We start from the raw sequence: 19,567 nt of genomic DNA, 5'->3' as shown, positions 1-19,567 counted from the left end.
GAGACGCGCTGCGTCAGTGTGCATTATTCGGGCATTTACGTGGTGACGCGGTGCGTCAGACTTCTCTAGGCGGTAAAAGCCGCTCCGCGCCGCGCCGCGCCGCGATCGATCGTGAATCATTTGCCGATAAAACAAAATACATTTAAGAGTTACCATTCTTAAATGTATTATTTTTTAAAACTGAAACGGTGGTAAATATTTTAAATCATCGACCCATCGATGGCTATCGCAATCGATTCCTGTTGGATACGTTTGCTGGAACTTACGTTTCGTTACGTTCTTACGTTGCTGGCAAATTTCGGGCTAACGGGCCTCATCGGAACTGGCCACACATAAACAAAAATATTTTTCGTCGGTTCAGTTTCTTTCGGTTTGTTTTCGTTTCTTCCGTTCCGAGAAAACCCCCAAGAAGTGAGAACGAATTTACTTTAAAAGGAAGTCTCGCCTTTTTGTTTATTGTCTACCGGTCCTAGTGAAATTATTTGAGTTTTCCACCGATTTGTTGTCTTTTCCACAAAGCCGCTGCTGCATTGCGAGTGTGTGAGTGTCGGTGTCTGTGCTCGAAGTGCTTCTGTTTCCCGTGTGTTAAAGTGTTAAAAACATATTGTGCATTTATTAAACAAAAAAGGAGAACGGGCGATCGTTTGTGCAGTGCAAGTACAGCAGCGCAAGGAGAGAGGTGAGAATCCACATACACTCCCACTCCCCTCCGATTCCTTTTGTGTTGCAACTCCTTTTTGTTGAAGTGTGTGTAATTATTATTATTCTTCCTCTTGTCCGCTTGTCTACGTCGGCTCCGCTCCCACACACAGCCTCCTTCAGACTTGAATGCAGGCGGAAAGGAGAGAGAACCAGAGGTTGTTCACACACACACACGCCCGAACAGAATTATTAAGCCGCACGAATGCAATGCAATGAGGGAAGTGGCAACAGCCGCAGATAAGAGAGAATGAGTGAGAGGGGAAGATAGCCAAGATGCACTGCAATTAAGCGTTGATTGTTTGTTTACAAATTCGTCAATTAACCGTAACTGCAACTGCCTCTCCTCTTGGTTCTCCCAAATAAAATATCGATAGATGGGAGCTGAACGGAAGGGGAATGAAAGAAGCGCAAATCAGCTGCTGTTTTACACTGAGAGAATAGAGGAACCTTTTGTTTCCATTGGCAAAATACTGTTTAATGCAGTCGTCTTACTCAAAAGAAGGCCTTTTCGTAACAAATATTATTTCAACTTGCTTTTCTTCATAACCTTACTCTCGTAAGTGTTGCCTTTTAACTAAATTAATTTCTAATTTAATACGGATTAAGGCGAGTGCGTTTGGGTGTGTGTGAGTGTCGCCCGGGTCTTCAGCCAGGGACTGTGTTGCATGTGGAATATGAACCCGAAAATAGCATATTCGGAATGTTCAGCGCTGAACAACACTCGCGGGGTGTGCTCTCCTCTCTCTCCCTCCCCCTCCCCCAGCCCCAGAAGCAATAAAAATTAAAAGGCAAACAACGATAAGCGGACTAAACCCCGCCTTGGGTGACTACCCCATCCCATCCGCCGGGTCGCCACCCCTTCCACGACGAACACATGGCCACCCTGAGGCACAGCGGCAGAGGCAGGCATAAAATAAAACCCAGCGAATGCATGCGCCAGCCGATAATTAATGCCAGGCCAGCGTAATTGATGCGTCGCTGGCACGAGAGAAAATCAATCGGGGAGTAGGTACAACCTGTTTTCCCCCACAGTTTCCCGCTCCATTTCAAAAGCCATTTCCCAGAGGGCGCCGCCACCAGGTGGACCACAACCCTCGTAACCGGGAAATTCAATTCGGTCCAAGCCTTTGCTTTGCGCATCCCCAATTTCATTTTGCTGCCTTTAAAATTACAAACATTTCTCAAACATAAAAACAGCAAGTTGCTTTGCAGGAAGCATTAGTTTACAATGTAAGCGAAGCACCAAAGTTGGAAAATCTAAATGCTAAAATGTTTTCAAAGTGACACTTCCTAGCTCGCTTGACTTTGATTGCGGTTGCCAGGCGTCGAAAGCAACTCGTCCTCAAACTGAGAGTCGGCTTGGAGGATGTCGCGTGTAATTGAAGTTGAGTGACACCGGCCTGTCCCCTGCTTATCGCCGTGCCCCCCGAAACCCACATCTGAAAGCTTATCTCAAGGCCCGCCTTGTTTCGCCTAGGCATTGTTGTTTTCCCCGCTTTCTGGGTTCTCGAATTTCGTTTCCTTGGAAGCTCCACGTCTGCGGTTTCCATTACCTCACACGGATCCATTGTGCCCGTTGCCCTTGTCTCTGGGATGGATTCATCGATTGGGCAACCCCGAGTGCGGAACACTCGACAATCCCGGGCCAGATCACAAGTACTGCCGAGAGCCGGAGGTCAGAGCCGGGAAGATGCCCTGAGGAGTGCTAGGCCAGTCCTAAGCCGCCAACCGGTTCGGCAAGAGGTTCTCTTTGGTGCCAGCGAACAAAGAAAGCGCCGCAGAAAGAAGCGGAAGCTGGGGCTGCCCCAGGCCGTTATTCGGTCAGCGGGCTGGAGAAAGAGCTGGGTAAACAAACAAACATTAAATGCAAATATGTGTCCCAGTGATAATTTCGCGCAGAAAGTCGGTCAACGAACCGAAAGAGCGCGGAAGAGGGGCTCAGCAATGGGGCACTGCCTAGGTGTAGTCCATTTCCATTTCGATTTCGATTTCATAACGAAAAGTCGAAGCGGCTGGCTATACATTGACAAGCTGCCCTAAATGGTCGCCAAACTAAGCGGGCTTCCGCAAATATGGCGCCCAACGTGGGACAGGCACTCTGCCTCGGCTCCCGCTTTCCGCTTCCCGCGTCATTCATCTAGTTTCGTAACCCCGTCCCGTGGCGTCCGAGAATGACGCAACCATTTGCTTGTTTTTAATAATATTCCGATGGTGTTCTGATTTGCCAACCTGCTGATAACCTGGGCAAACAGAGTGGAGTGGAGACGAGGTGGAGAGCAATACAAAATCAAGTCAAATTGGTTTCTAGTGCCGGACTTGAAGCTTTTGATTGTCGTTTAGAAAGGGCCGATCAGATCTTTGGTATAAAGATCACATTCCTTACAGTACTTCTTAGACTGACTATCGATGTGTACAGGGTATATACACCCTGCGCTAATGATTTACACAGACTGATAATGAAACGAGGCTAAATGGCGAGGGGGAAGCCAACCGGAGGTGCTCCTAAGCCACATTTATTTATTGCCCATTTGTGATTTCTTCGGGACACCACATAAATTATCTGCATGTCACTCCATTCTGGTTGGGAGCTATGTCTGGCCTTAGTTCTGCTTCGAGATCCGCCCGTCCTACCCATCTGTGTCTTTCGCCCGACAACAGTCCGGAAACGTATTATTTATATAGAGCAGCAAACAGAAATATCTCTCCCCATACTGAGATATTTTTACTTGCGACAATTGCGGTCTCTCCCTGCGCATGAGAGAAGACGAAAGATCGTTTGAAGCAATTGAAGACTTCAGAAAGCAACCTGTGCCTCACCTCGTTATCGATAAAAGAGGCTTAACACCCCGATATGTGGCTAAAAGCGGCCACTGACTCAAGGGAACTCGCTAGTTAGCCCCCCTTCGATAATTACTGGCAACTGCACGGTAACCACGGAAAAACTCTGTATCCCACTTCTTGGCCTTTTTTGATTCGCGCCGAACCCGCATCGCGCAGCTCAACAAAAGCGGTTTTAACCCAGTTTGGCAGAACAGTCGACGTCTGCGGAAAATAAGGTTGAAAGGTAAAATAGGCGGACTGCTTTCCATTATGCACACACAGATACTTGCGTCTGCGTATATTAGTCGAGAGCATTTAAGCCAATTACACGGCACATCAATCATTGGCAAAGACGATTTGTGCCGCGGCTTGGGGCGACTGCACTGAAAGAATCCGAATGAGTTTCGAGGGGTCCAGGTTTTATTATGACCGAAATTGGGAAGCCGTCAAATCAAAGCCTGCCTAAGAATAAGTAGTTTTATATTAGCAATCTGCTTTAATGATCTGTAACCTATGGACGGGTTTAAAAGGTTTTTAACATATAAGTCCCTAGATTTAACTTGAGTTCCGGGAAGTCAACCGTTTTCCGTAGTGCACAAAAGTTAAACGAGCCAGTACTAGTAGTGCCCCCTATTCAATGCCTTATCTGCCAGTTCGACAGCAGTTACACTGGGCTCTCCGATGGGCCGCAAGGCAAATGAGGCCCCAAAGACAAATTATTAGTCACCCAGCTCTTGTCGATTGTCAACGACTTCGTTTGTTTGTCTGGGCTTGCACTACGTGGAAGTATGCACCGTCCAACTCCGCGGGGCCCATGGAAATGAGGGGCAGGAAAAGCGAGCCATCGGCCGGGGTTGTTAGGTAGTGAGTGAGTGAGTGAGTGAAGTTTGTGTCGGACGTAAAGTAACTAAGAAAATAAACACTTCAGCGGAAGAGGAGGCGAGCGCCTTTTCATTGCTTCCATCAAGCCGTAAGTCGGGTTCACGTAGACCTCGTTCTCACCAGCTCTCGTTTTTCAGCCAATCAGATTTCCATCCACATGAAAAGGAGCCGAGGGAGGCAGCCAAGTTAACTGGAAGCAAAACAACCGCCAGCAAATATAGCAAAGGAAACGAGTACAAACACTCTTGCCAGTTTATCGAATAAACAAGAAGCCGAGCCAGGAGACCCAGAGCCCCGCCAGCCAGGAGCTCCTCCGCAATCAGCGCCCTCCAACGTGATATACGTACTCTCGCACCCCTCGATCCCGACCCGAATCATGGAGTTCATGGAGCTCGGTCATGTTTGAGCGCTTCCGACTGAGCAACCTGACCAGAACCTTTCGCCTGCGAGGAGGCGGCCCAGAACTGGCGCGCGACAAGAAGAACCCGCAACGGCAGCAATGCGTCACCGTCCTGTTCCTAGATGACATCACGCACACCTTTCGGATCGAGGTAAGACCCCGCCTCGCAGGCCTCTAGTTTACGTAGTTACAACCCCAAAAGCCCCTCAACGAGTTTATTTGGCCATGGCTTCCACGCTAGAGTATGATTGATTTAGTGGGCGATAGAACAACGTGAGTGTGCCCTGCTTGAGTTAGATAGCTATAATATTCAATCCGTAGCCTTAGCCAGGCGCATGATTACTCGATATGCGAATCGTAGTCAAAACAAAGAAAGTTTCGAGGTCTTCATCTGCTGATCATAACTATTCATTTATTCACTTTTTATCTGTTCATTTTTGGCTCCGCACTCGAAGCTCGCTTTCATCTCGACTAGCATCTCCAGACACGCACTTGTCCGCATTGTTTTCCAATCTCCATCCGAGGTTTCACTTTCTTTCACCTCGATGATCGAGTAGTGTGTGCTGCGGTTGCGCAGACGAAAATTATAATCGAGGTGGAATCTGTCTACCAAATGGCAACTAAATGGGAGTCGTTTAATCACAGTAATTGCACCGTAGCCAGTAGAGGGAGAAATTTAAAAGCCGCTTTTATTTGAGAGGATTTAAATTGGCCTAGTAAAAAAGTATGAGCTTAGCGAGGTAGTAACAATTTGAGAACGCAATATATTTAACATCTACGTGTCTCATCCTTTAGAAACGTGCGAAAGGCTCTGAGCTCTTGGACCAGGTCTTTCAGTATCTCGAGCTATCCGAAAGGGACTACTTTGGTTTACTATTTCCGCAGAAGCCGGGCGACGTTGTGGTGAGTCCTGGAGTAGCCCCCATTCCTGAAGAGAACCAATATTTTATCCGCTTGTGTTCCATTTCCAGAGATGGGTGGATGCCCAGAAGCAGTTTAAAAAGCAATGCAGCAGCGTTTCGCTCGACAACGATGCCGTTCCATTATTAGAGTTTAGAGTTAAGGTGAGAAGGCAGCTCATATTCACCATGGCTACGCGAACTTAAGATCTCTCTCGCCCCCGCAGTTCTTTGTAAGCGACCCCAGCCGACTGCAGGAGGAGTTCACTCGCTACCAGTTCTATCTGCAGATCAAGCGCCACATTCTGCTGGGCAAGCTGCCATGCTCCAGCAACACCCAGTGCCTGCTTGCCAGCTACACGGTGCAGTGTAAGTTGGGAGTTGATCAGTATAAATCCGTTCCATTAATACCCCGTATTCCTCGCAGCCGAGTTGGGCGACTTCAATGCGGCCGAACACCAGCCGGGCTATCTGAGCGGGATGCAGCTGCTCTGCGACCAGACGCCCGAGGCCGAGCGGAAGGTGGGGGAACTGCACAAGCTGCATCGCGGCCAGCTGCCGGCGGACGCGGAGTACAACTACCTGGAGCACGCCAAGCGACTGGAGCTGTATGGGATCGACCTGCATAAGGCCACCGACTCCAATGGCAAGGAGCTGCAGCTGGGCGTGTCGGCGGTGGGACTGCTCGTCTTCCAGCATTCGCTGCGGGTCAACACCTTCTCGTGGAGCAAGATGGTCAAGGTTTCGTTTAAGCGCAAGGACTTCTTCATCCAGCTGCGGCGCGAGCCCAGCGAGAACTACGACACCCTGCTGGGATTCGGAATGAGCAGCCACAAGCACGCCAAAGCGCTGTGGAAGTCCTGCGTGGAGCACCACAGCTTCTTCCGCCTTAAGCGGCCACATCGCCTCTCTCGCTTCCTCAACATCAGTCTGGGCAGCAAGTTCTACTACTCAGGGCGTACGGAGCTTCAGGCGGTCCAGGAGTCCAAGCAACGCGGCCGCATCCACAAGGTTTTTGTGCGCTCTCCCAGCAAGCGGCTGCTGGGAGCCTCCGGCGTATGCGGAACATCGGGCTCCTCGGGCGGCACTCCGATGCTGCAGCACAGCGGATCCGAGAGCGCCACCTCCCACAACAACGGCAAGCTGGCCACCGGAGGCACCATTCTTACCATCACCAAGACGAGCCGTCCGCACGACAATAAGGTCACCTCCAAGGAGGCGGACTCGATGCCGCGAAAGGCCTGGGAGCAGCAGAGCGACGAGTATGACATCCAGCTGTAAGTATGAAGTTGTATTTATTTGAAACAGATTGTAAATGTATTTGGGGTCTGCCTTATAGCGACGTGGGCTTCATTGAGCAGTGCACCCGGCGCTTCGAGTCTGCCTCGCCATCGCCAATGCCGCCCGCGTACAGCTCCGGCCAGCACAGTCCACTCCTGCTGCCCACGACCATCGCGGACGCAGTGGGTCAGCAGCAGCCGGAGAGCGGCAGCGACCTCATCACCATCCGTTTGCAGGCCGACGAGCAGGGACGCTATGGCTTCAATGTGAAGGGTGGAGTGGACCTAAGTCTGCCCGTCCAGGTTTCCAAAGTGGTGCCCCACACGCCCGCCGATCGCTGCACTCCGCGTGTGTGCGAGGGCGACGAGGTGCTTATGATTAATGGACGGGATGTGCACGGCCTGCGGCACGAGCAGGTGGTGGCCATGATTCGAGACTGCCGTCACCAGGCCAGCGGTGAACTGCTGCTGACGGTGCGCCCGCAGCGCTCGACGCCTCTGCTCCTGGAGGAGGAACCGCTGTACCAGTACGTTCCAGAGAGCGACGAGATCGGCTCGCACTCCAATCTGCTCGATGGCGATGCTCTCTTCACGCAGAGCCTGCTGCTGCTCAGCGACGGACTGGCCTCGGGCGCCCTGCTGGCCCAGTACGAGCTGATGTACAGAAAGAACCCGGATCTGGCCATCACCGAGGCTCGCAAGCCGGCCAATGCACCCAAGAACCGATATCGAGACATATCGCCATGTAAGTTTACAGGCAAATCTTAAATGAACATATATAAACAGGGATGAAACTTTTAGACGACTGCACGCGGGTTTCCCTGGTCAATTCGCTAACTGGCGACTACATCAACGCCAACTACGTGAACATGGAGATTCCCGGCGGAGCGGTGAACCGGTATATCGCCACCCAGGGACCGCTGGCCAGCACCACGACGGACTTTTGGCGCATGGTACAGCAGGAGAGCAGCCATCTCCTGGTAATGCTGACGACGGTGATGGAGTCGGGTCGCCAAAAGTGCCACCAGTATTGGCCGGTGACGGGCGAGGAGCTTCAGCTGGCGGAGGGATTCTCGGTGCGCTGCCTCAGCGAGAAACCGGACGAGACGGGCAGCTTCGTCTTCCGCGAGTTTGTGCTGAAGGACAAGCACGAGCAGCGGCACATCCACCACATGCAGTACCTGGCCTGGCCAGACCACTGTGTGCCCTCTGATCCCAACCTCTTTCTGGAGTTCACGGAGCGCGTGCGCGCCGCCCGCAACCGCACGCTTCTGCAGGAGATCGAGGAGAGCCTGAAGCAGGTGCGCCTGATGGACGCCGATGCGGATGCCGACGAGAACGGTGGCCTGATGCGGGAACGCAAGTGCGCGGCCAGCAACGGAGCCACGCCGGAGGATGAGACGCCGGTCTCGACGAGCGTTCACCAGTGAGTATTCGGATGGAGAGAGATCTTCAAAGTCCCCCTAATATTATTCTATGAATCTGCAGGTGCATCAGTGCCGCCAATCCACCTGTGATCGTCCACTGCTCGGCGGGAATCGGACGCACTGGAGTGCTTATACTGATGGACACTGCGCTGGCCTTGATGGAGGCTCGTGAGCCGGTGTATCCCTTGGACATTGTGCGTACCATGCGCGATCAGCGAGCCTGCATGGTGCAGAATGTGGTGAGTATCGCTGGTCGGGACTTACCGATGGGTTGCTCATGCGTGTCCTTGAATTTCAGAGCCAGTACCGCTTCGTGTGCGAGTGCATCTGCGCCGCCTACATGAAGATCTCGCGCAGCAGTGCCGCCATCAACGACGACGAGGATTAGTGGGGCAGGACAATCCAGCTACGCAATCTACAATCTTCCGCTTTACACGCCCCAAACGATTCGAGTTTTTCTTATTCTATACGACCCTACGTATACATCTATCTAATTGTTAGAACCCGTAGGCATATGTTTAAAACCGATTGTATATCATTACTATTACCGACCCCATATATTGTATTATCAACTCCGTTCGTAAGGTACCCCTAAATACACACTTACTTACAGATTTTCTCCATCAGTCGCCGGAAGTGCTGCACGGAAACGATTCTAAATTTACAAAGCCACCACGGAACGGCTACCGATGTGAACCAACTACCTAATCGAAGTATACAAACACGAGGCGGAAGCGAGACAAATGGCAAATTATTTACACCCATCCAACGCTACACGCCACCCACAATTGGCGGTCGAGAACAATACGCGAACAGCAACCGATAATACGATCCTTATACACTGGGAGACAACACGAGAAGACGAAACTGTTAGTATTTTAGCACCAAATCAATTCATACATGTATTTATGCTGAACAAAACTCCAATAAAATGTGTAATTGAAAAAGAAACATTTTGTTTTTACTATGCATACTATACTATATATATATGTTGTATTGCATATATAATTTACTTGAAAACTTAAAAAAATTTATTAGGCATAAAAAACATTGTTTTACAATACTTAACCAAAATAGTAATGGGTTTAGTTTGGGTTAAAATCTCTACAAACTGAAGTGTTTTTGCTATTAGGGAGGACGGAGTTATTCTCTTTTATCATTATTACACATTGGATGTTATGGCGAAGTACTTTTCACAAATCTAACTAGTTGATTGGATCAATCATAAAATGTATTTCATTTTACAATTTTAAACCAAGCTTGAAACAATACAAAAAATTGATCTGAGGTAAAACCTCGATGGTTTCTACAGTTCGCAAGGGCGCCAATATTTGGCTTGGGATAGAGATGATAGATTTAAAAAGCATTTTATATCGGGAACAATTTTTGGAAAAGTCTTAAGGCGTTACATACCGTACGTACAATTCGAAAGTGTTGACAGCTTATGGACCTTTTCTTTAAAGTGAACCTGTTCTTATTACAACGGATCCTATACGAATTTTCCGGGCGTTTGACGCATGCGTGATTCGCGTGGTGACATCTCTAGCTTTGCGTTGACCTATAGATTTCCAGCCCGAAATGAGCTCCCCTGGATTCCTGAGTGGCTTCCACATTCCGCACCTGGCGCCGGGGGCAGCCCCATATGACCCAATGGAGGAAACTCGTGACGAATCTCCGCCAGCGCCGGAAATTTCCACAGGAAGCCGCCTGGTGGCGCCTGGAAAACAAGCGTGCAACTCTAACTCTGGTTCCCCGAGAGCGCCCATGAAACGGAAGGCTGAGCCGGTGGGGGAGGATTCCTCAGAGGCGGACAACAAGCTGGTCTTGTTTCCCGGACGCGACGAAAGCTATCCGGAGGAACTGAACCGCCTGATTGGCCCGCTGAACTGCGAGCTGTGCAAGGTGCAGGTGACGTCGCGGAAGTGCGCCCGGGATCACTACGAGTCGAAGGCCCACGACCGGCACATCAGCGCCTGGCTGGCAAAGAACTACACGGAGGCGGGTCTGCAGGCTCCTCCGGTGAAGCGCCTGGCCAAGCAGGGACCCACCGGCCCCAACGCCTTCCACTGCGACCTGTGCGACCTGGACCTCACCTCCTCCATGCACGCCCGGCAGCACTACTTGGGCCGCAAGCACAAGCTGGTGGAGCAGCGCATCTCGAAGCCGTCGGGAGCCGGGCACTACGATGCAGCCGGCAAGTGGGTGCGCACGGGCAGCAAGTTCGAGGGGGAAGGAGCTAGCCCCTCTGATGGGCGCCAGAGCATCGGGACACTATTCCTCAAGGCTGAGAACGCGGACCAAGATGCTTCAGCTGAGGAAGTACCTCTTCCGGAGAGCCCGATGAGGTCGGACGACAAGGAGCGCACTTGCAGCCTGTGCAAAATAATGGTTACCTCGGCTCCCCAAATGCAGATCCACCTGGCGGGGGCTAGGCACCAGAAGAACATGAAAGCTGCCGGCGAGGATCAGCCAGCAGCATCAGCAGCCGTCACTCTTCCGGATGCGCCTCCGGCTCCGGCCGCGAAACTAAGCCCCGAGGAACTTGCCTTGTATCGCACCCCAATTGGGCAGTACTACTGCCAGCCCTGCAACATGATGATGAACCACGTGACCACCTTGCAACAGCACCTCATCGGCAAGAAGCACATGAGAACGGCGAAAAACCTTCCCCAGACCGAAAAGACAGCCTAAGGAAGTCTTTCCTCCATTCACCTATACATTTAATGAGTACCAGACGATAATTCTTAAATTGTAGTATCATAACTATAGCCTTGTAGAAATGTGGAAACATTTCATTTTTAAGATCCACTTATGTTGTAGGTTCATAATTTGGAGCCCATGAAGCAAATAAAATTCTGTTCCAATTGGATATCGGTATCCATAAATCAAGCCAATGAGTTTTTCTTGTCCTTATTTTTATTAACATTTTTGTATGAGCTTCACGACCTTGATGGCTTTAAGTATTCGTTTACAAGTTGTCACTGCCTGTTTTCGGTTAGATCTCAAATGGTCACTCTTTTGAAATAACGTCAGGCCAAGGAATAGACATCGGGTTTACAATAGTTTGAATCAAATTAGACTTCGCAGCGGTACACGTTTTTTGAGAGAGGAGAAAAAATCTGAAACCTTCGCAGCATGGCCGAGGAAATGGAAGTTGAGGAGACGGAGGACTTCCACGACCTGGAGTTCAACGACGACGAGGCATCCGGTAGCGGGGGAGCAGGAGCAGGGACAGGAGCAAGTGGAAGCGGCCAGGCCAGGGAGGAGCGCTTTGTGGTGAAGAAGTGGGTGGCACACGCCTTGTGGTCCTGGGACGTGGCAGTGGACAACTGCGCCATCTGCCGCAACCACATCATGAACCTGTGCATCGAGTGCCAGGCGGATCCGAATGCCAACCAGGACGAGTGCACGGTGGCCTGGGGCGAGTGCAACCACGCCTTCCACTACCACTGCATCGCGCGCTGGCTGAAGACGCGGCTCGTCTGTCCGCTGGACAACAAGGAGTGGGTCTACCAGAAGTACGGCCACTAGCGAAGGGCGTAGTTGGGGATGGGGACTGTGGCGATATAGTTGTGTGATTACGTGATTGGTTGTAGCTAAATTAAAGTTGACTTGGGTGCCCAACGCTCCGACTAGGCTTCCTGTTCGGGCAGCAGTTGCTGGGCCGTGGGCCGCACGCCTGTTATGTGCTCGATTTGCGAGTAGAGCGACTCGCGCTCCTCCACCAAGCTGGCGTACTTCTGCTGCAGCTCCTTCTCGCGGTCCATCTGGCGGCGCACGTCCTCCTGCAGCGATTCCAGGCGACGCGGCACCGCGATGGCCTCCTGCTCGCCCAGGAATCGGAATGTGGACAGTGAGACCGAGTTCTGCTCGATCTGGCCGTAGGTGTCCTGGAGCTGCTTGATCAGCACTTGGGCGCGCGCCTGGTAGCCGCCGGTAAGGATCTTCAGCTTCTTCTCGATCTTACCGCACCGCTTGGCCTCCTTGGCCATGTGGCGGCGGTTGGTCTCCAGTCGCTTCTCGGCCGACTCCAGTCGATCCTTCTTGCTGGCCAGGTTGGCGCGGGTGTAGCGATGCTGGGAGGGCAGGTAGAGCACCTGGCCGAGACACTCCTGCCACACCTGGGCGTACACGTCCAGCGGCAGTTCGCCGTGCGACATGCGCTCCTTGACCACCTCCATTTCCTCGTTGAGCATCTGCTTGGCCTTGGCCAGCTCCTGCTGCGAGATGTCCTCGTAGGGATTGGCCTTAAAGTAGCTCTGCAGCTGTTCCAGCTTGTGCTGCGACTGTCCCGGCACGGGATCTTTCACGGAGTCGTATACTGTGGGGAAAAGACGGGGTAATTGTATGTACTTCTATGAGGTTTTTAAGTATACTCACACTGCATGGTGATCATCTCGTGCTTAATCAGCTCCTCGGCCTGCTGCTGCTCCGTGAGGTTCTGCTTCTCGGATTGCGGCCGCAGAATCTTGGTGTTCACTTCTGTGGGCCGTGGCAGGCTGCGCTGGATCACCTGGGAACGCTTCTCGAGCTCCCGCTTGCGCCTTGCCTCTTGTTCGGCCAGCAGACGGGCGTCCACATCCGCCTGATCCTCGACGGCGGGCTCCGAACTGGTCTCCGCGGGCTCGCTGTCCTCCTGCTCGGGCACCACGATCTCATAGTCGTTTCGGGGAGCGGGCAGTGTGGATAAACCCTCGCGCAGAGTGGACTTCAGTTGCTTCTGGTAGTTCTTGTAGAGAGCCGGGGTCTCGGTGACGCCCATGCTCTCCTCGGGATTGATGCTGAGCTTGTCCCGCACATAAGCAGGCGTGTTCACGGCTCCAGTAGCTCCAGCAGCCCCCTTCACCGGAACCAGGGCGCCGGAAGAGGGTGTTAGGAATCCTCCCGGAGTGGCTGCGCCGCCCTCGCGTTGAGTCCTAAAGGGCGTGGCAATCACCGTGTTGGGCGTGGCGATGGAGGCCGCCTTGGGCAGCACGCCCGAGAAGTCGGACTCGTGCAGCGGCGTGTTCAGGCCGCCCTTGAGGGGCGTCTCCGTGTGGGTGAGGGCCATCATGTTCTGGGCCTCCTGCATGATGCGGTCGGTGTATGGAGCAGGTGTGCGCGGAGTGGCCGCCACCTGGGGCGTGATGGAGTAATCAGCCAGTAGAGCGTCAGTCGTCTCTATGCCGCTCTCACCGGCTATCTCCTTGGCCATCTCGCTGGCGCGTCCCAGCTTGACCACCTGCTGCAGCTCCATGTCGGAGATCTGCGGCGTGGGCAGCACCAGCTTGGAGCGCTTACGCTCCGGCTCCATGTTCTGCAGCATGGCGGTGGGCACCTCGTTCTCCTTGCGCTGCTTCAGCTTCTGCTTGTCCCGCTTGCGTTCGCGCTCCTCCTTCTCTGAGCGGAGTTCTCCATCCAGGTCCTGCTGACGCATCTTGTTGAAGTCCGGCTCGTTCTTCTGCAGATGCTCCTCGGCCGTGTCGTAGAACCCGAGGGCGGGTCGCTTCTCGAAGGGAATCTCTGCGTTGTAGTCGATGCCCTTGATGCGCTTGCGATTCCCGCTGCCAATGCCGGCGGCACGGAGTTCCCGGCGCTTCTGGAGCGTGGCCAGGCGACGGGCCTCCTCCAGCTGCTTCTCGCGCGCCTTGCGCTTGGCCTTCTTGCCCTGCGTGTTGGCCAAGCGGGCTCGAGCCTCGGACAGCATCTCCAGCTCGTCCTCGTCCATGTCCTTGGGATCGGGCCGCGCTGGCTTGGTCTCCGGATTGGGGTCGATCTCGCCGGGCTTCAGCTTGCGCGGGTCGTCCATGGTGTCCTCGCCATCCTCTTTGCGTTGAGCCTGATCGCTGGGATAGGATTGGGATTAGGGATTATAGACTTCTGTGGGACTTGCAGGGCTCACAACTCACAGCAAGTACTCGTAGCGCTCCAGGCACTGCGCTGCCGTTCTCCCGATGATCGGGGCTATGGTGCGCCACTGCGTGGGCATCAGCTTGGCCAGGTGGAGCAGCTTCTCGTCCTCCTCGCGGGACCACTCGGTCTTCTTGATGCTGGGGTCCAGCCACTCGTACCAACGCGCCTTGCACTGCTTGGCCGACTTCCTGTGCAGCAGGGAGGCAATGCGACTCCACTGGTTCTTGCCGTACTTCATCACCGCCGCCTTGAGGATCTCATCCTGGCGTGGATTGGAATTGAAAGGCCGTGTCAGCCATGTGGTGAATGGATGGGGACGGGGCTACTCACCTCCGTGTTGCGCCACACGCCGCCCTTGATCATTATTCGCGGCATTCTGGGGCCTTAGCTGTCTCTTCTTCCGCGGAATTAATAGATTTATACAATTTTCACTCAGATCCACGAAATTCCGCTGTTTTTTTTGCAGTAGCCGCTAGTGGTGGTCAGTCTTTCGATAGGCACGATAGCTCCATCGTGGGTTGTGATTTTTGATTCCCTAGTTTCACTTTATTTTACTACATTTTTTATGTTTATCACAGTTTAAAAATTGTATTAAAACTAGATCTATGAAACACTAAAATATATGTTTAAATATATATTTTTTAATTCAAACCTTTTATTAAGCCCTTTATGCACGACAAAACAAAGCGGAAAAGTGTGACCGTGCTCGGTGCCGCAGACAGTGCTGCCACCCTGCAGGGCAACAGCTGTTTTGCTATCAGTTTTTTTTACCAAAAGTTTTTGTCTGCGTAATGTAAATTGTAATGCGGAATTAGAAGGCCTGTGCCCACAAAGCGGAAGACCGGCACCCGGAACCCGGCCCCTGGACCCCTTGGAACCACCTGGAACCAGGAACACACGATGAGCGATGCGGCCTACCAGGGATTCTACGGCAACCAGGTGAGCAACCAGCAAGTTCCTCTGGCCAGAAAAACACGCCGTGAGTCTTCCAGCTGCACTTGCTCCCGCTGTCGCATTCGCATCCTGCGCATCCGCCCCACCAGCACCAGGATCTGTCGCTCTCCACGCCGGTCCACTCCCTGGAGCAGGACTCCACCTTCGGCTTCTTCGACGACGAGCTGGTCATCGGGTCGGGAACCGGATCTTCCTGCACCCCGGCTGCCAATACCACCGCCTCCGGAACCTCGGTGTGGCTGCCCGATGGCGCCCTCCGTTCTCCAGAAGCGGCGGCGGTGGACGCGCAGCCCAACCTGGGCATTCCCTTTGTCCAGATCCACACCACAGACCTGCAGCAGCAGCCGGAGAAGAGCTACCGCAATGCCTTTCGCCGGCGCACCGCGGAAATCAAGTCGGAGGCGGAACTGATCAAGTCGGAGCTGGCGGAGGCGGCGGCCAAGGAGCGGCTAAATGCCACGCCCACGCCACCCACCCGAAACTCCAGCTGCGCCAGTGTGGAGGGCAAGGCTATGGTCCAGGACAATCCGCCTCTGATCCTGCGCTGTCCCAACTGCCCGTTCCTGAGCCTCTGCCAGGTGCGCCTCCAACAACATCTTCACCTGGCCAACTGCTACATGGAGCAGCAGAGGAGACAGTGCCCAGGTGAGGTTCCCAGGGGGTTGTCCACAATTACAGGTTTTTCTTAGCTACAATGCTTCGAAAAGGGCCAAGTAAAGAGAGCTTTACTGAGGTAAACTAGTATAGTTCCATTCCGATCAGGATTCCTTGGTTCTCCGCCATGATAGCCAGTGAATGTATTACTTCATTTAGGACTAGTTAATTAGTTAATCTTTGCTTTGAACCGTAAAGGAAACTTATATGATAGCATTTTTTTATATTCCGAGCTCGAAAAATATAAGTACTATTTACTAGTTATTTATTTTCCAAATTTCTCCATCAAAAACAAAATACGGATTATGTTAAAGTGTCAAGTATGTGGACTCGTGATAATTAAAAACTGCCAAGGGAGCTTCGGTCTCCGGAGTAGTCTCCCCACCTGCATACAATATTCACCTACTCTTTGACAGGCTGCGCGAACATCTTCTACAGCAGTGAGTCGCTCACGGTGCACCTCAGCTTGGACCACCAAATGGAGGACAACGAGGCTCTGGCTCTAGTGAGCGGGAAAAACACCGAAGCGCCGACTAAAAAGCAGACACAGATGCCACAGAATCAAAACAGACCCAAGAGTCGCATCTTCATAAAAAGCGTGGACTGCCTGCGGGAGCCTCTGCCGGATTTCCCGCCTCTAATGCCGGACAGCGGGTCCACGGGTAACATCCTGGACCTACTGGAGGGAGTGGCGGTGGGTGCATCTCCCAGTGAACAGACCATGCCACCAGCTCCTGCTGCCAGTGTACCCGCTCCGCCGCCAAAGTCCAGCCAGAAGATCTCCATCAAGAGCGTGGACGTTCTCAGGGAGCCCGCCCTGCTGCCATTCGACTTCCAGCTGCAGAATCATCCGCTCATCACGGACAACAGCCTCCTCGATGTTCCTGTCGTGGGCGTGGAGCCGGAGAAACCTCGTCAGCCGAAGATTTACATACGCAATGTGGACATCCTGAAGGAACCGATGGTTCTGCCCTCCGCTCTGCCCAGCATGGGCTTTGACGGGAGCATGCCAGCAGCAGTAGACCCCGGACAAATTGGACTATCTGCAGGAGGAGATGCTGACGTTTTCCAGACGGATGCACTGCTTACGCCGACGTGCCCGCTGCCTGGATTCGAGCCCAGCCTAGCTCCGCTGGCCCAGATGTGTTCCGACGCCTTTCCGTTCGATTCTGTGCTAAATGGCAATGCAGGACCTGTCTCCAGCCTCGAAAACACACGCTTCAGTGCCTTGGACCTAGATTTTGGCGTGGATTTCGTTTCGGATGAGACCCCGCCGCCTTCAACACTTCAGCCTCCTCCTAATGACCAACTGACGGCAATGGACCCACAGCCTGTACAGCTGGAACAATACTTGCCTCCTAGTGCTCCCATCCCCACCAAGCAAAAAATCTTTATCAAAAACGTGGACATTTTGAAGGCACCGCAGAGAGGTACCTTGCACCTTCGCACAGTAGACGAACTAAACTTGATGAATCGCACAGAAGTGGAACACTTGATCGTACCCAACCTGGAACCGATGGCCATGACCATGATGGAACTGCCGCCCGTGGAGCAGACGCCTCTGGAGCCTGACCCCCAGCTGGAAGGGCCACCGCAAACGCTGGGCGAGTTTCAACCCTCGATCAGCGGGAGTTGGCCCAGCGAGGATGGTTATGACCTGGCAGAGGACCTCGAGTGCTGGCCCTGGATTGAGGAGGCTGTGCCAGAAGCTGGACTTGGGCTGCCTGCTCCCAGTGAAGTAAGCGAGGGTCCGCCACTCGAGGGTTTGGCGCAAGCTGCAGAGGACCTGCTGGACAAGGACTTTTCTCAGTCGTACGCCACACCAACGGAGGTAGCACCAAGTGCAGGAGAAGCAGCAAGCGGAGGAGGAGCAGTGCCACCTCTGGTCCCGGTAACGTCCTCTGGAGGGACATCAGCCGTGGCTCAAAGCGGAACCGTAGGAAGCTTGCCTGTTCCGCCGCTGGTTCCATTGGCAGCCGAGGTGACGGCTGCAGCCGAGAAGCCCGCCCGCATCTATGTGGCCAACAATCTTCTTCCCACCGCCGTGGATCCACCACTACTGGGGGGCGGCACCTCCGTCAGGGGACGTCCCTATGGAGCCAAGCACTCTGGCGGAACGTCTGCCAAAAGGAAGCCTCCTCAGGGGCCCAACCAAGTGCCAGAGGGCGGCAAGTGCCTCGTGGAGGGCTGCATGTTCCGCTTCAAGTCGCCCGCCACTCTGGAGTATCACGGCAGGTGCCACAACGGACCCCTTAGCTCCACTCAACCGATGGTGTGTCCGGAGTGCAAGTCCAGCAACTTCAGCAACTGGAACTGCCTACACACGCACCTGTGGCGCACGCACCAGATTGACATGGAGCTGTACTCCTGTCAGTTGTGCAGCTTCAAGACGCCCATCTACTCACGCCTGGTGAACACCCACTCGAAGATCCACTCGGAGGAGCGGAACTACAAGTGCGAGCAGTGCGGCAAGGGGTTCAAGAACACCAAGCAGCTGAAGAACCACCGTCGACTGCATCGCACGCAGGGGCTGGGAATGGGCAAACCGCCGAACGAACAGAGTTTCGCCGGCGGAGAAGCCAATCCAGTTGTGATGCATCGCTGCGAGGACTGCGGAGCTGCCTTCAAGCAAAAAAAAACCCTGAGGGAGCACCTATGCAAGGAGCGAAACGAGCAGCTGGAGTGTCCCGAGTGCCAGCGCGTCTTTGGCTCCAAGAGCAGTCTGCGACTGCACCTGCGAAGCCACCAGGACCAGAAGCGCTTCCGCTGCGAGGCCTGTGACTACGAGGCCAGCGACCACAACGCCTTCAGGCGCCACCTGGCCACGCACAAGGAGAGAAAGCGGTACTCCTGCCCCCACTGCGACTTCCGGGCCATCCAGAGCACCGCCTTCCGGGTTCGATAGACCTCGTATTCCCCACTACTGCAACGCCCTAATATATTTATACTCTCCCTGGACAGATTCACCTCGAGAAGCGCCATCCTGACCAGGAGCTGTCCAATATCATCTACAAGTGCGACCAGTGCAGCTTCACCAGCATCAATCAAGGCCTGCTGCAGGTTCACCAGGCCAAGCATGAAGCCACCAATCCCAGTCAACCATCAGCTCCAGCTCCAGTTGCTGCCCCGGTGGGAAGTCAATCGCAGATCAAGGTGGAGAGCAGTCTGGTGCTCGCACATTCCAGTACAAACGTGGTGAAGGAGGTGGTCCTGGGTCACGCGAAAGTCCTGCAGGCTTCCTAGGGGCGAGGGCTTTCCTCTGTGAACCGAGTGCCGCGTAGTTTGTAACGAGTTTTATACCAAAATTGTACCAATGTTACTATTGTTAGGGGTGCAGGAGAGATCATTTTAAAGGAGAAATTTGTATTTTGTGCCAAAATCAGCTTTCTTCAGCCTTCTCTGAAGAAGTGTATCCTTTGCAGTGATGTTCTAACTTCGGACTCCACCGAAGATATTTTCTTTGACTATCGATTTTTCTTTTTTTGTACATGCTTACCGTAGCTGTTTAAGAATCTGTTCTTGTACATACGTATGTATATAAAGGTTAATTGGGAAAGGCTTTATTAAACATAACTACGTTTTCATTCCCCTAGTGTAAATAGCAAGCTCAAAAACGAAATACATTTACAAATCTCAAACCAACCCTTTTTAAAACTA

The 19,567-nt window shown here is 53.1% G+C and overlaps 5 protein-coding genes across 5 annotated transcripts; 4 read left to right on the top strand and 1 right to left on the bottom strand.

Moving 5' to 3' along the window:
* Positions 1-324: 324 nt before the first annotated feature.
* On the top strand, positions 325-9,361 carry LOC108027902 (tyrosine-protein phosphatase non-receptor type 4). The gene is made up of 10 exons (XM_017099524.3): positions 325-679; positions 4,542-4,955; positions 5,600-5,707; positions 5,776-5,868; positions 5,931-6,072; positions 6,131-6,980; positions 7,043-7,728; positions 7,785-8,409; positions 8,472-8,649; positions 8,709-9,361. The coding sequence occupies exons 2-10, from the start codon at positions 4,803-4,805 to the stop codon at positions 8,796-8,798; spliced, it is 2,925 nt and encodes a 974-aa protein (XP_016955013.1). The 5' UTR covers positions 325-679; positions 4,542-4,802; the 3' UTR covers positions 8,799-9,361.
* A 456-nt stretch (positions 9,362-9,817) lies between these two features.
* LOC108028054 (zinc finger matrin-type protein 3) lies at positions 9,818-11,299 on the top strand. Its single transcript, XM_017099696.3, has one exon. The coding sequence runs from the start codon at positions 9,989-9,991 to the stop codon at positions 11,099-11,101; it is 1,113 nt and encodes a 370-aa protein (XP_016955185.1). The 5' UTR covers positions 9,818-9,988; the 3' UTR covers positions 11,102-11,299.
* A 5-nt stretch (positions 11,300-11,304) lies between these two features.
* On the bottom strand, positions 11,305-14,797 carry LOC108027940 (cell division cycle 5-like protein). Its single transcript, XM_017099572.3, has 4 exons — positions 14,633-14,797; positions 14,299-14,564; positions 12,791-14,235; positions 11,305-12,731 (listed from the first exon to the last, which is right to left on the bottom strand). The coding sequence occupies exons 1-4, from the start codon at positions 14,675-14,677 to the stop codon at positions 12,043-12,045; spliced, it is 2,445 nt and encodes an 814-aa protein (XP_016955061.1). The 5' UTR covers positions 14,678-14,797; the 3' UTR covers positions 11,305-12,042.
* LOC108028084 (RING-box protein 1B) lies at positions 11,391-12,034 on the top strand. The gene has a single exon (XM_017099730.3). It carries the CDS (start codon positions 11,546-11,548, stop codon positions 11,939-11,941), a length of 396 nt encoding a protein of 131 aa, XP_016955219.1. The 5' UTR covers positions 11,391-11,545; the 3' UTR covers positions 11,942-12,034.
* Positions 14,798-15,044: 247 nt separating the features above from the next.
* On the top strand, positions 15,045-19,548 carry LOC108027891 (uncharacterized). The gene is made up of 4 exons (XM_017099513.3): positions 15,045-15,241; positions 15,295-15,901; positions 16,327-18,806; positions 18,872-19,548. Exons 1-4 carry the CDS (start codon positions 15,203-15,205, stop codon positions 19,151-19,153), a joined length of 3,408 nt encoding a protein of 1,135 aa, XP_016955002.1. The 5' UTR covers positions 15,045-15,202; the 3' UTR covers positions 19,154-19,548.
* Positions 19,549-19,567: the final 19 nt, after the last annotated feature.

The sequence above is a fragment of the Drosophila biarmipes genome, chromosome 3L (assembly GCF_025231255.1).
Source record: "Drosophila biarmipes strain raj3 chromosome 3L, RU_DBia_V1.1, whole genome shotgun sequence".
Classification (NCBI taxonomy): Eukaryota; Metazoa; Arthropoda; class Insecta; order Diptera; family Drosophilidae; genus Drosophila; species Drosophila biarmipes.
This window is presented reverse-complemented; position numbering and strand designations above follow the sequence as displayed.

What these genes read in the sequence shown, in the direction of transcription:
- LOC108027902 (XM_017099524.3), top strand. Translation starts at nt 4,803, where the DNA reads ATGTTTGAGCGCTTCCGACTGAGCAACCTGACCAGAACCTTTCGCCTG. An exon ending in AGAAGCCGGGCGACGTTGTG is followed by an intron (nt 5,708 to 5,775) that starts GTGAGTCCTGGA and finishes TTCCATTTCCAG; the next exon opens with AGATGGGTGGATGCCCAGAA. An exon ending in GACGAGTATGACATCCAGCT is followed by an intron (nt 6,981 to 7,042) that starts GTAAGTATGAAG and finishes TCTGCCTTATAG; the next exon opens with CGACGTGGGCTTCATTGAGC.
- LOC108028054 (XM_017099696.3), top strand. Translation starts at nt 9,989, where the DNA reads ATGAGCTCCCCTGGATTCCTGAGTGGCTTCCACATTCCGCACCTGGCG.
- LOC108028084 (XM_017099730.3), top strand. Translation starts at nt 11,546, where the DNA reads ATGGCCGAGGAAATGGAAGTTGAGGAGACGGAGGACTTCCACGACCTG.
- LOC108027940 (XM_017099572.3), bottom strand. Translation starts at nt 14,677, where the DNA reads ATGCCGCGAATAATGATCAAGGGCGGCGTGTGGCGCAACACGGAG. An exon ending in GCGTGTGGCGCAACACGGAG is followed by an intron (nt 14,565 to 14,632) that starts GTGAGTAGCCCC and finishes AATCCACGCCAG; the next exon opens with GATGAGATCCTCAAGGCGGC. An exon ending in CGAGATGATCACCATGCAGT is followed by an intron (nt 12,732 to 12,790) that starts GTGAGTATACTT and finishes TTTTCCCCACAG; the next exon opens with TATACGACTCCGTGAAAGAT.
- LOC108027891 (XM_017099513.3), top strand. Translation starts at nt 15,203, where the DNA reads ATGAGCGATGCGGCCTACCAGGGATTCTACGGCAACCAG. An exon ending in AGGGATTCTACGGCAACCAG is followed by an intron (nt 15,242 to 15,294) that starts GTGAGCAACCAG and finishes TGAGTCTTCCAG; the next exon opens with CTGCACTTGCTCCCGCTGTC. An exon ending in TCCAGAGCACCGCCTTCCGG is followed by an intron (nt 18,807 to 18,871) that starts GTTCGATAGACC and finishes CTCCCTGGACAG; the next exon opens with ATTCACCTCGAGAAGCGCCA.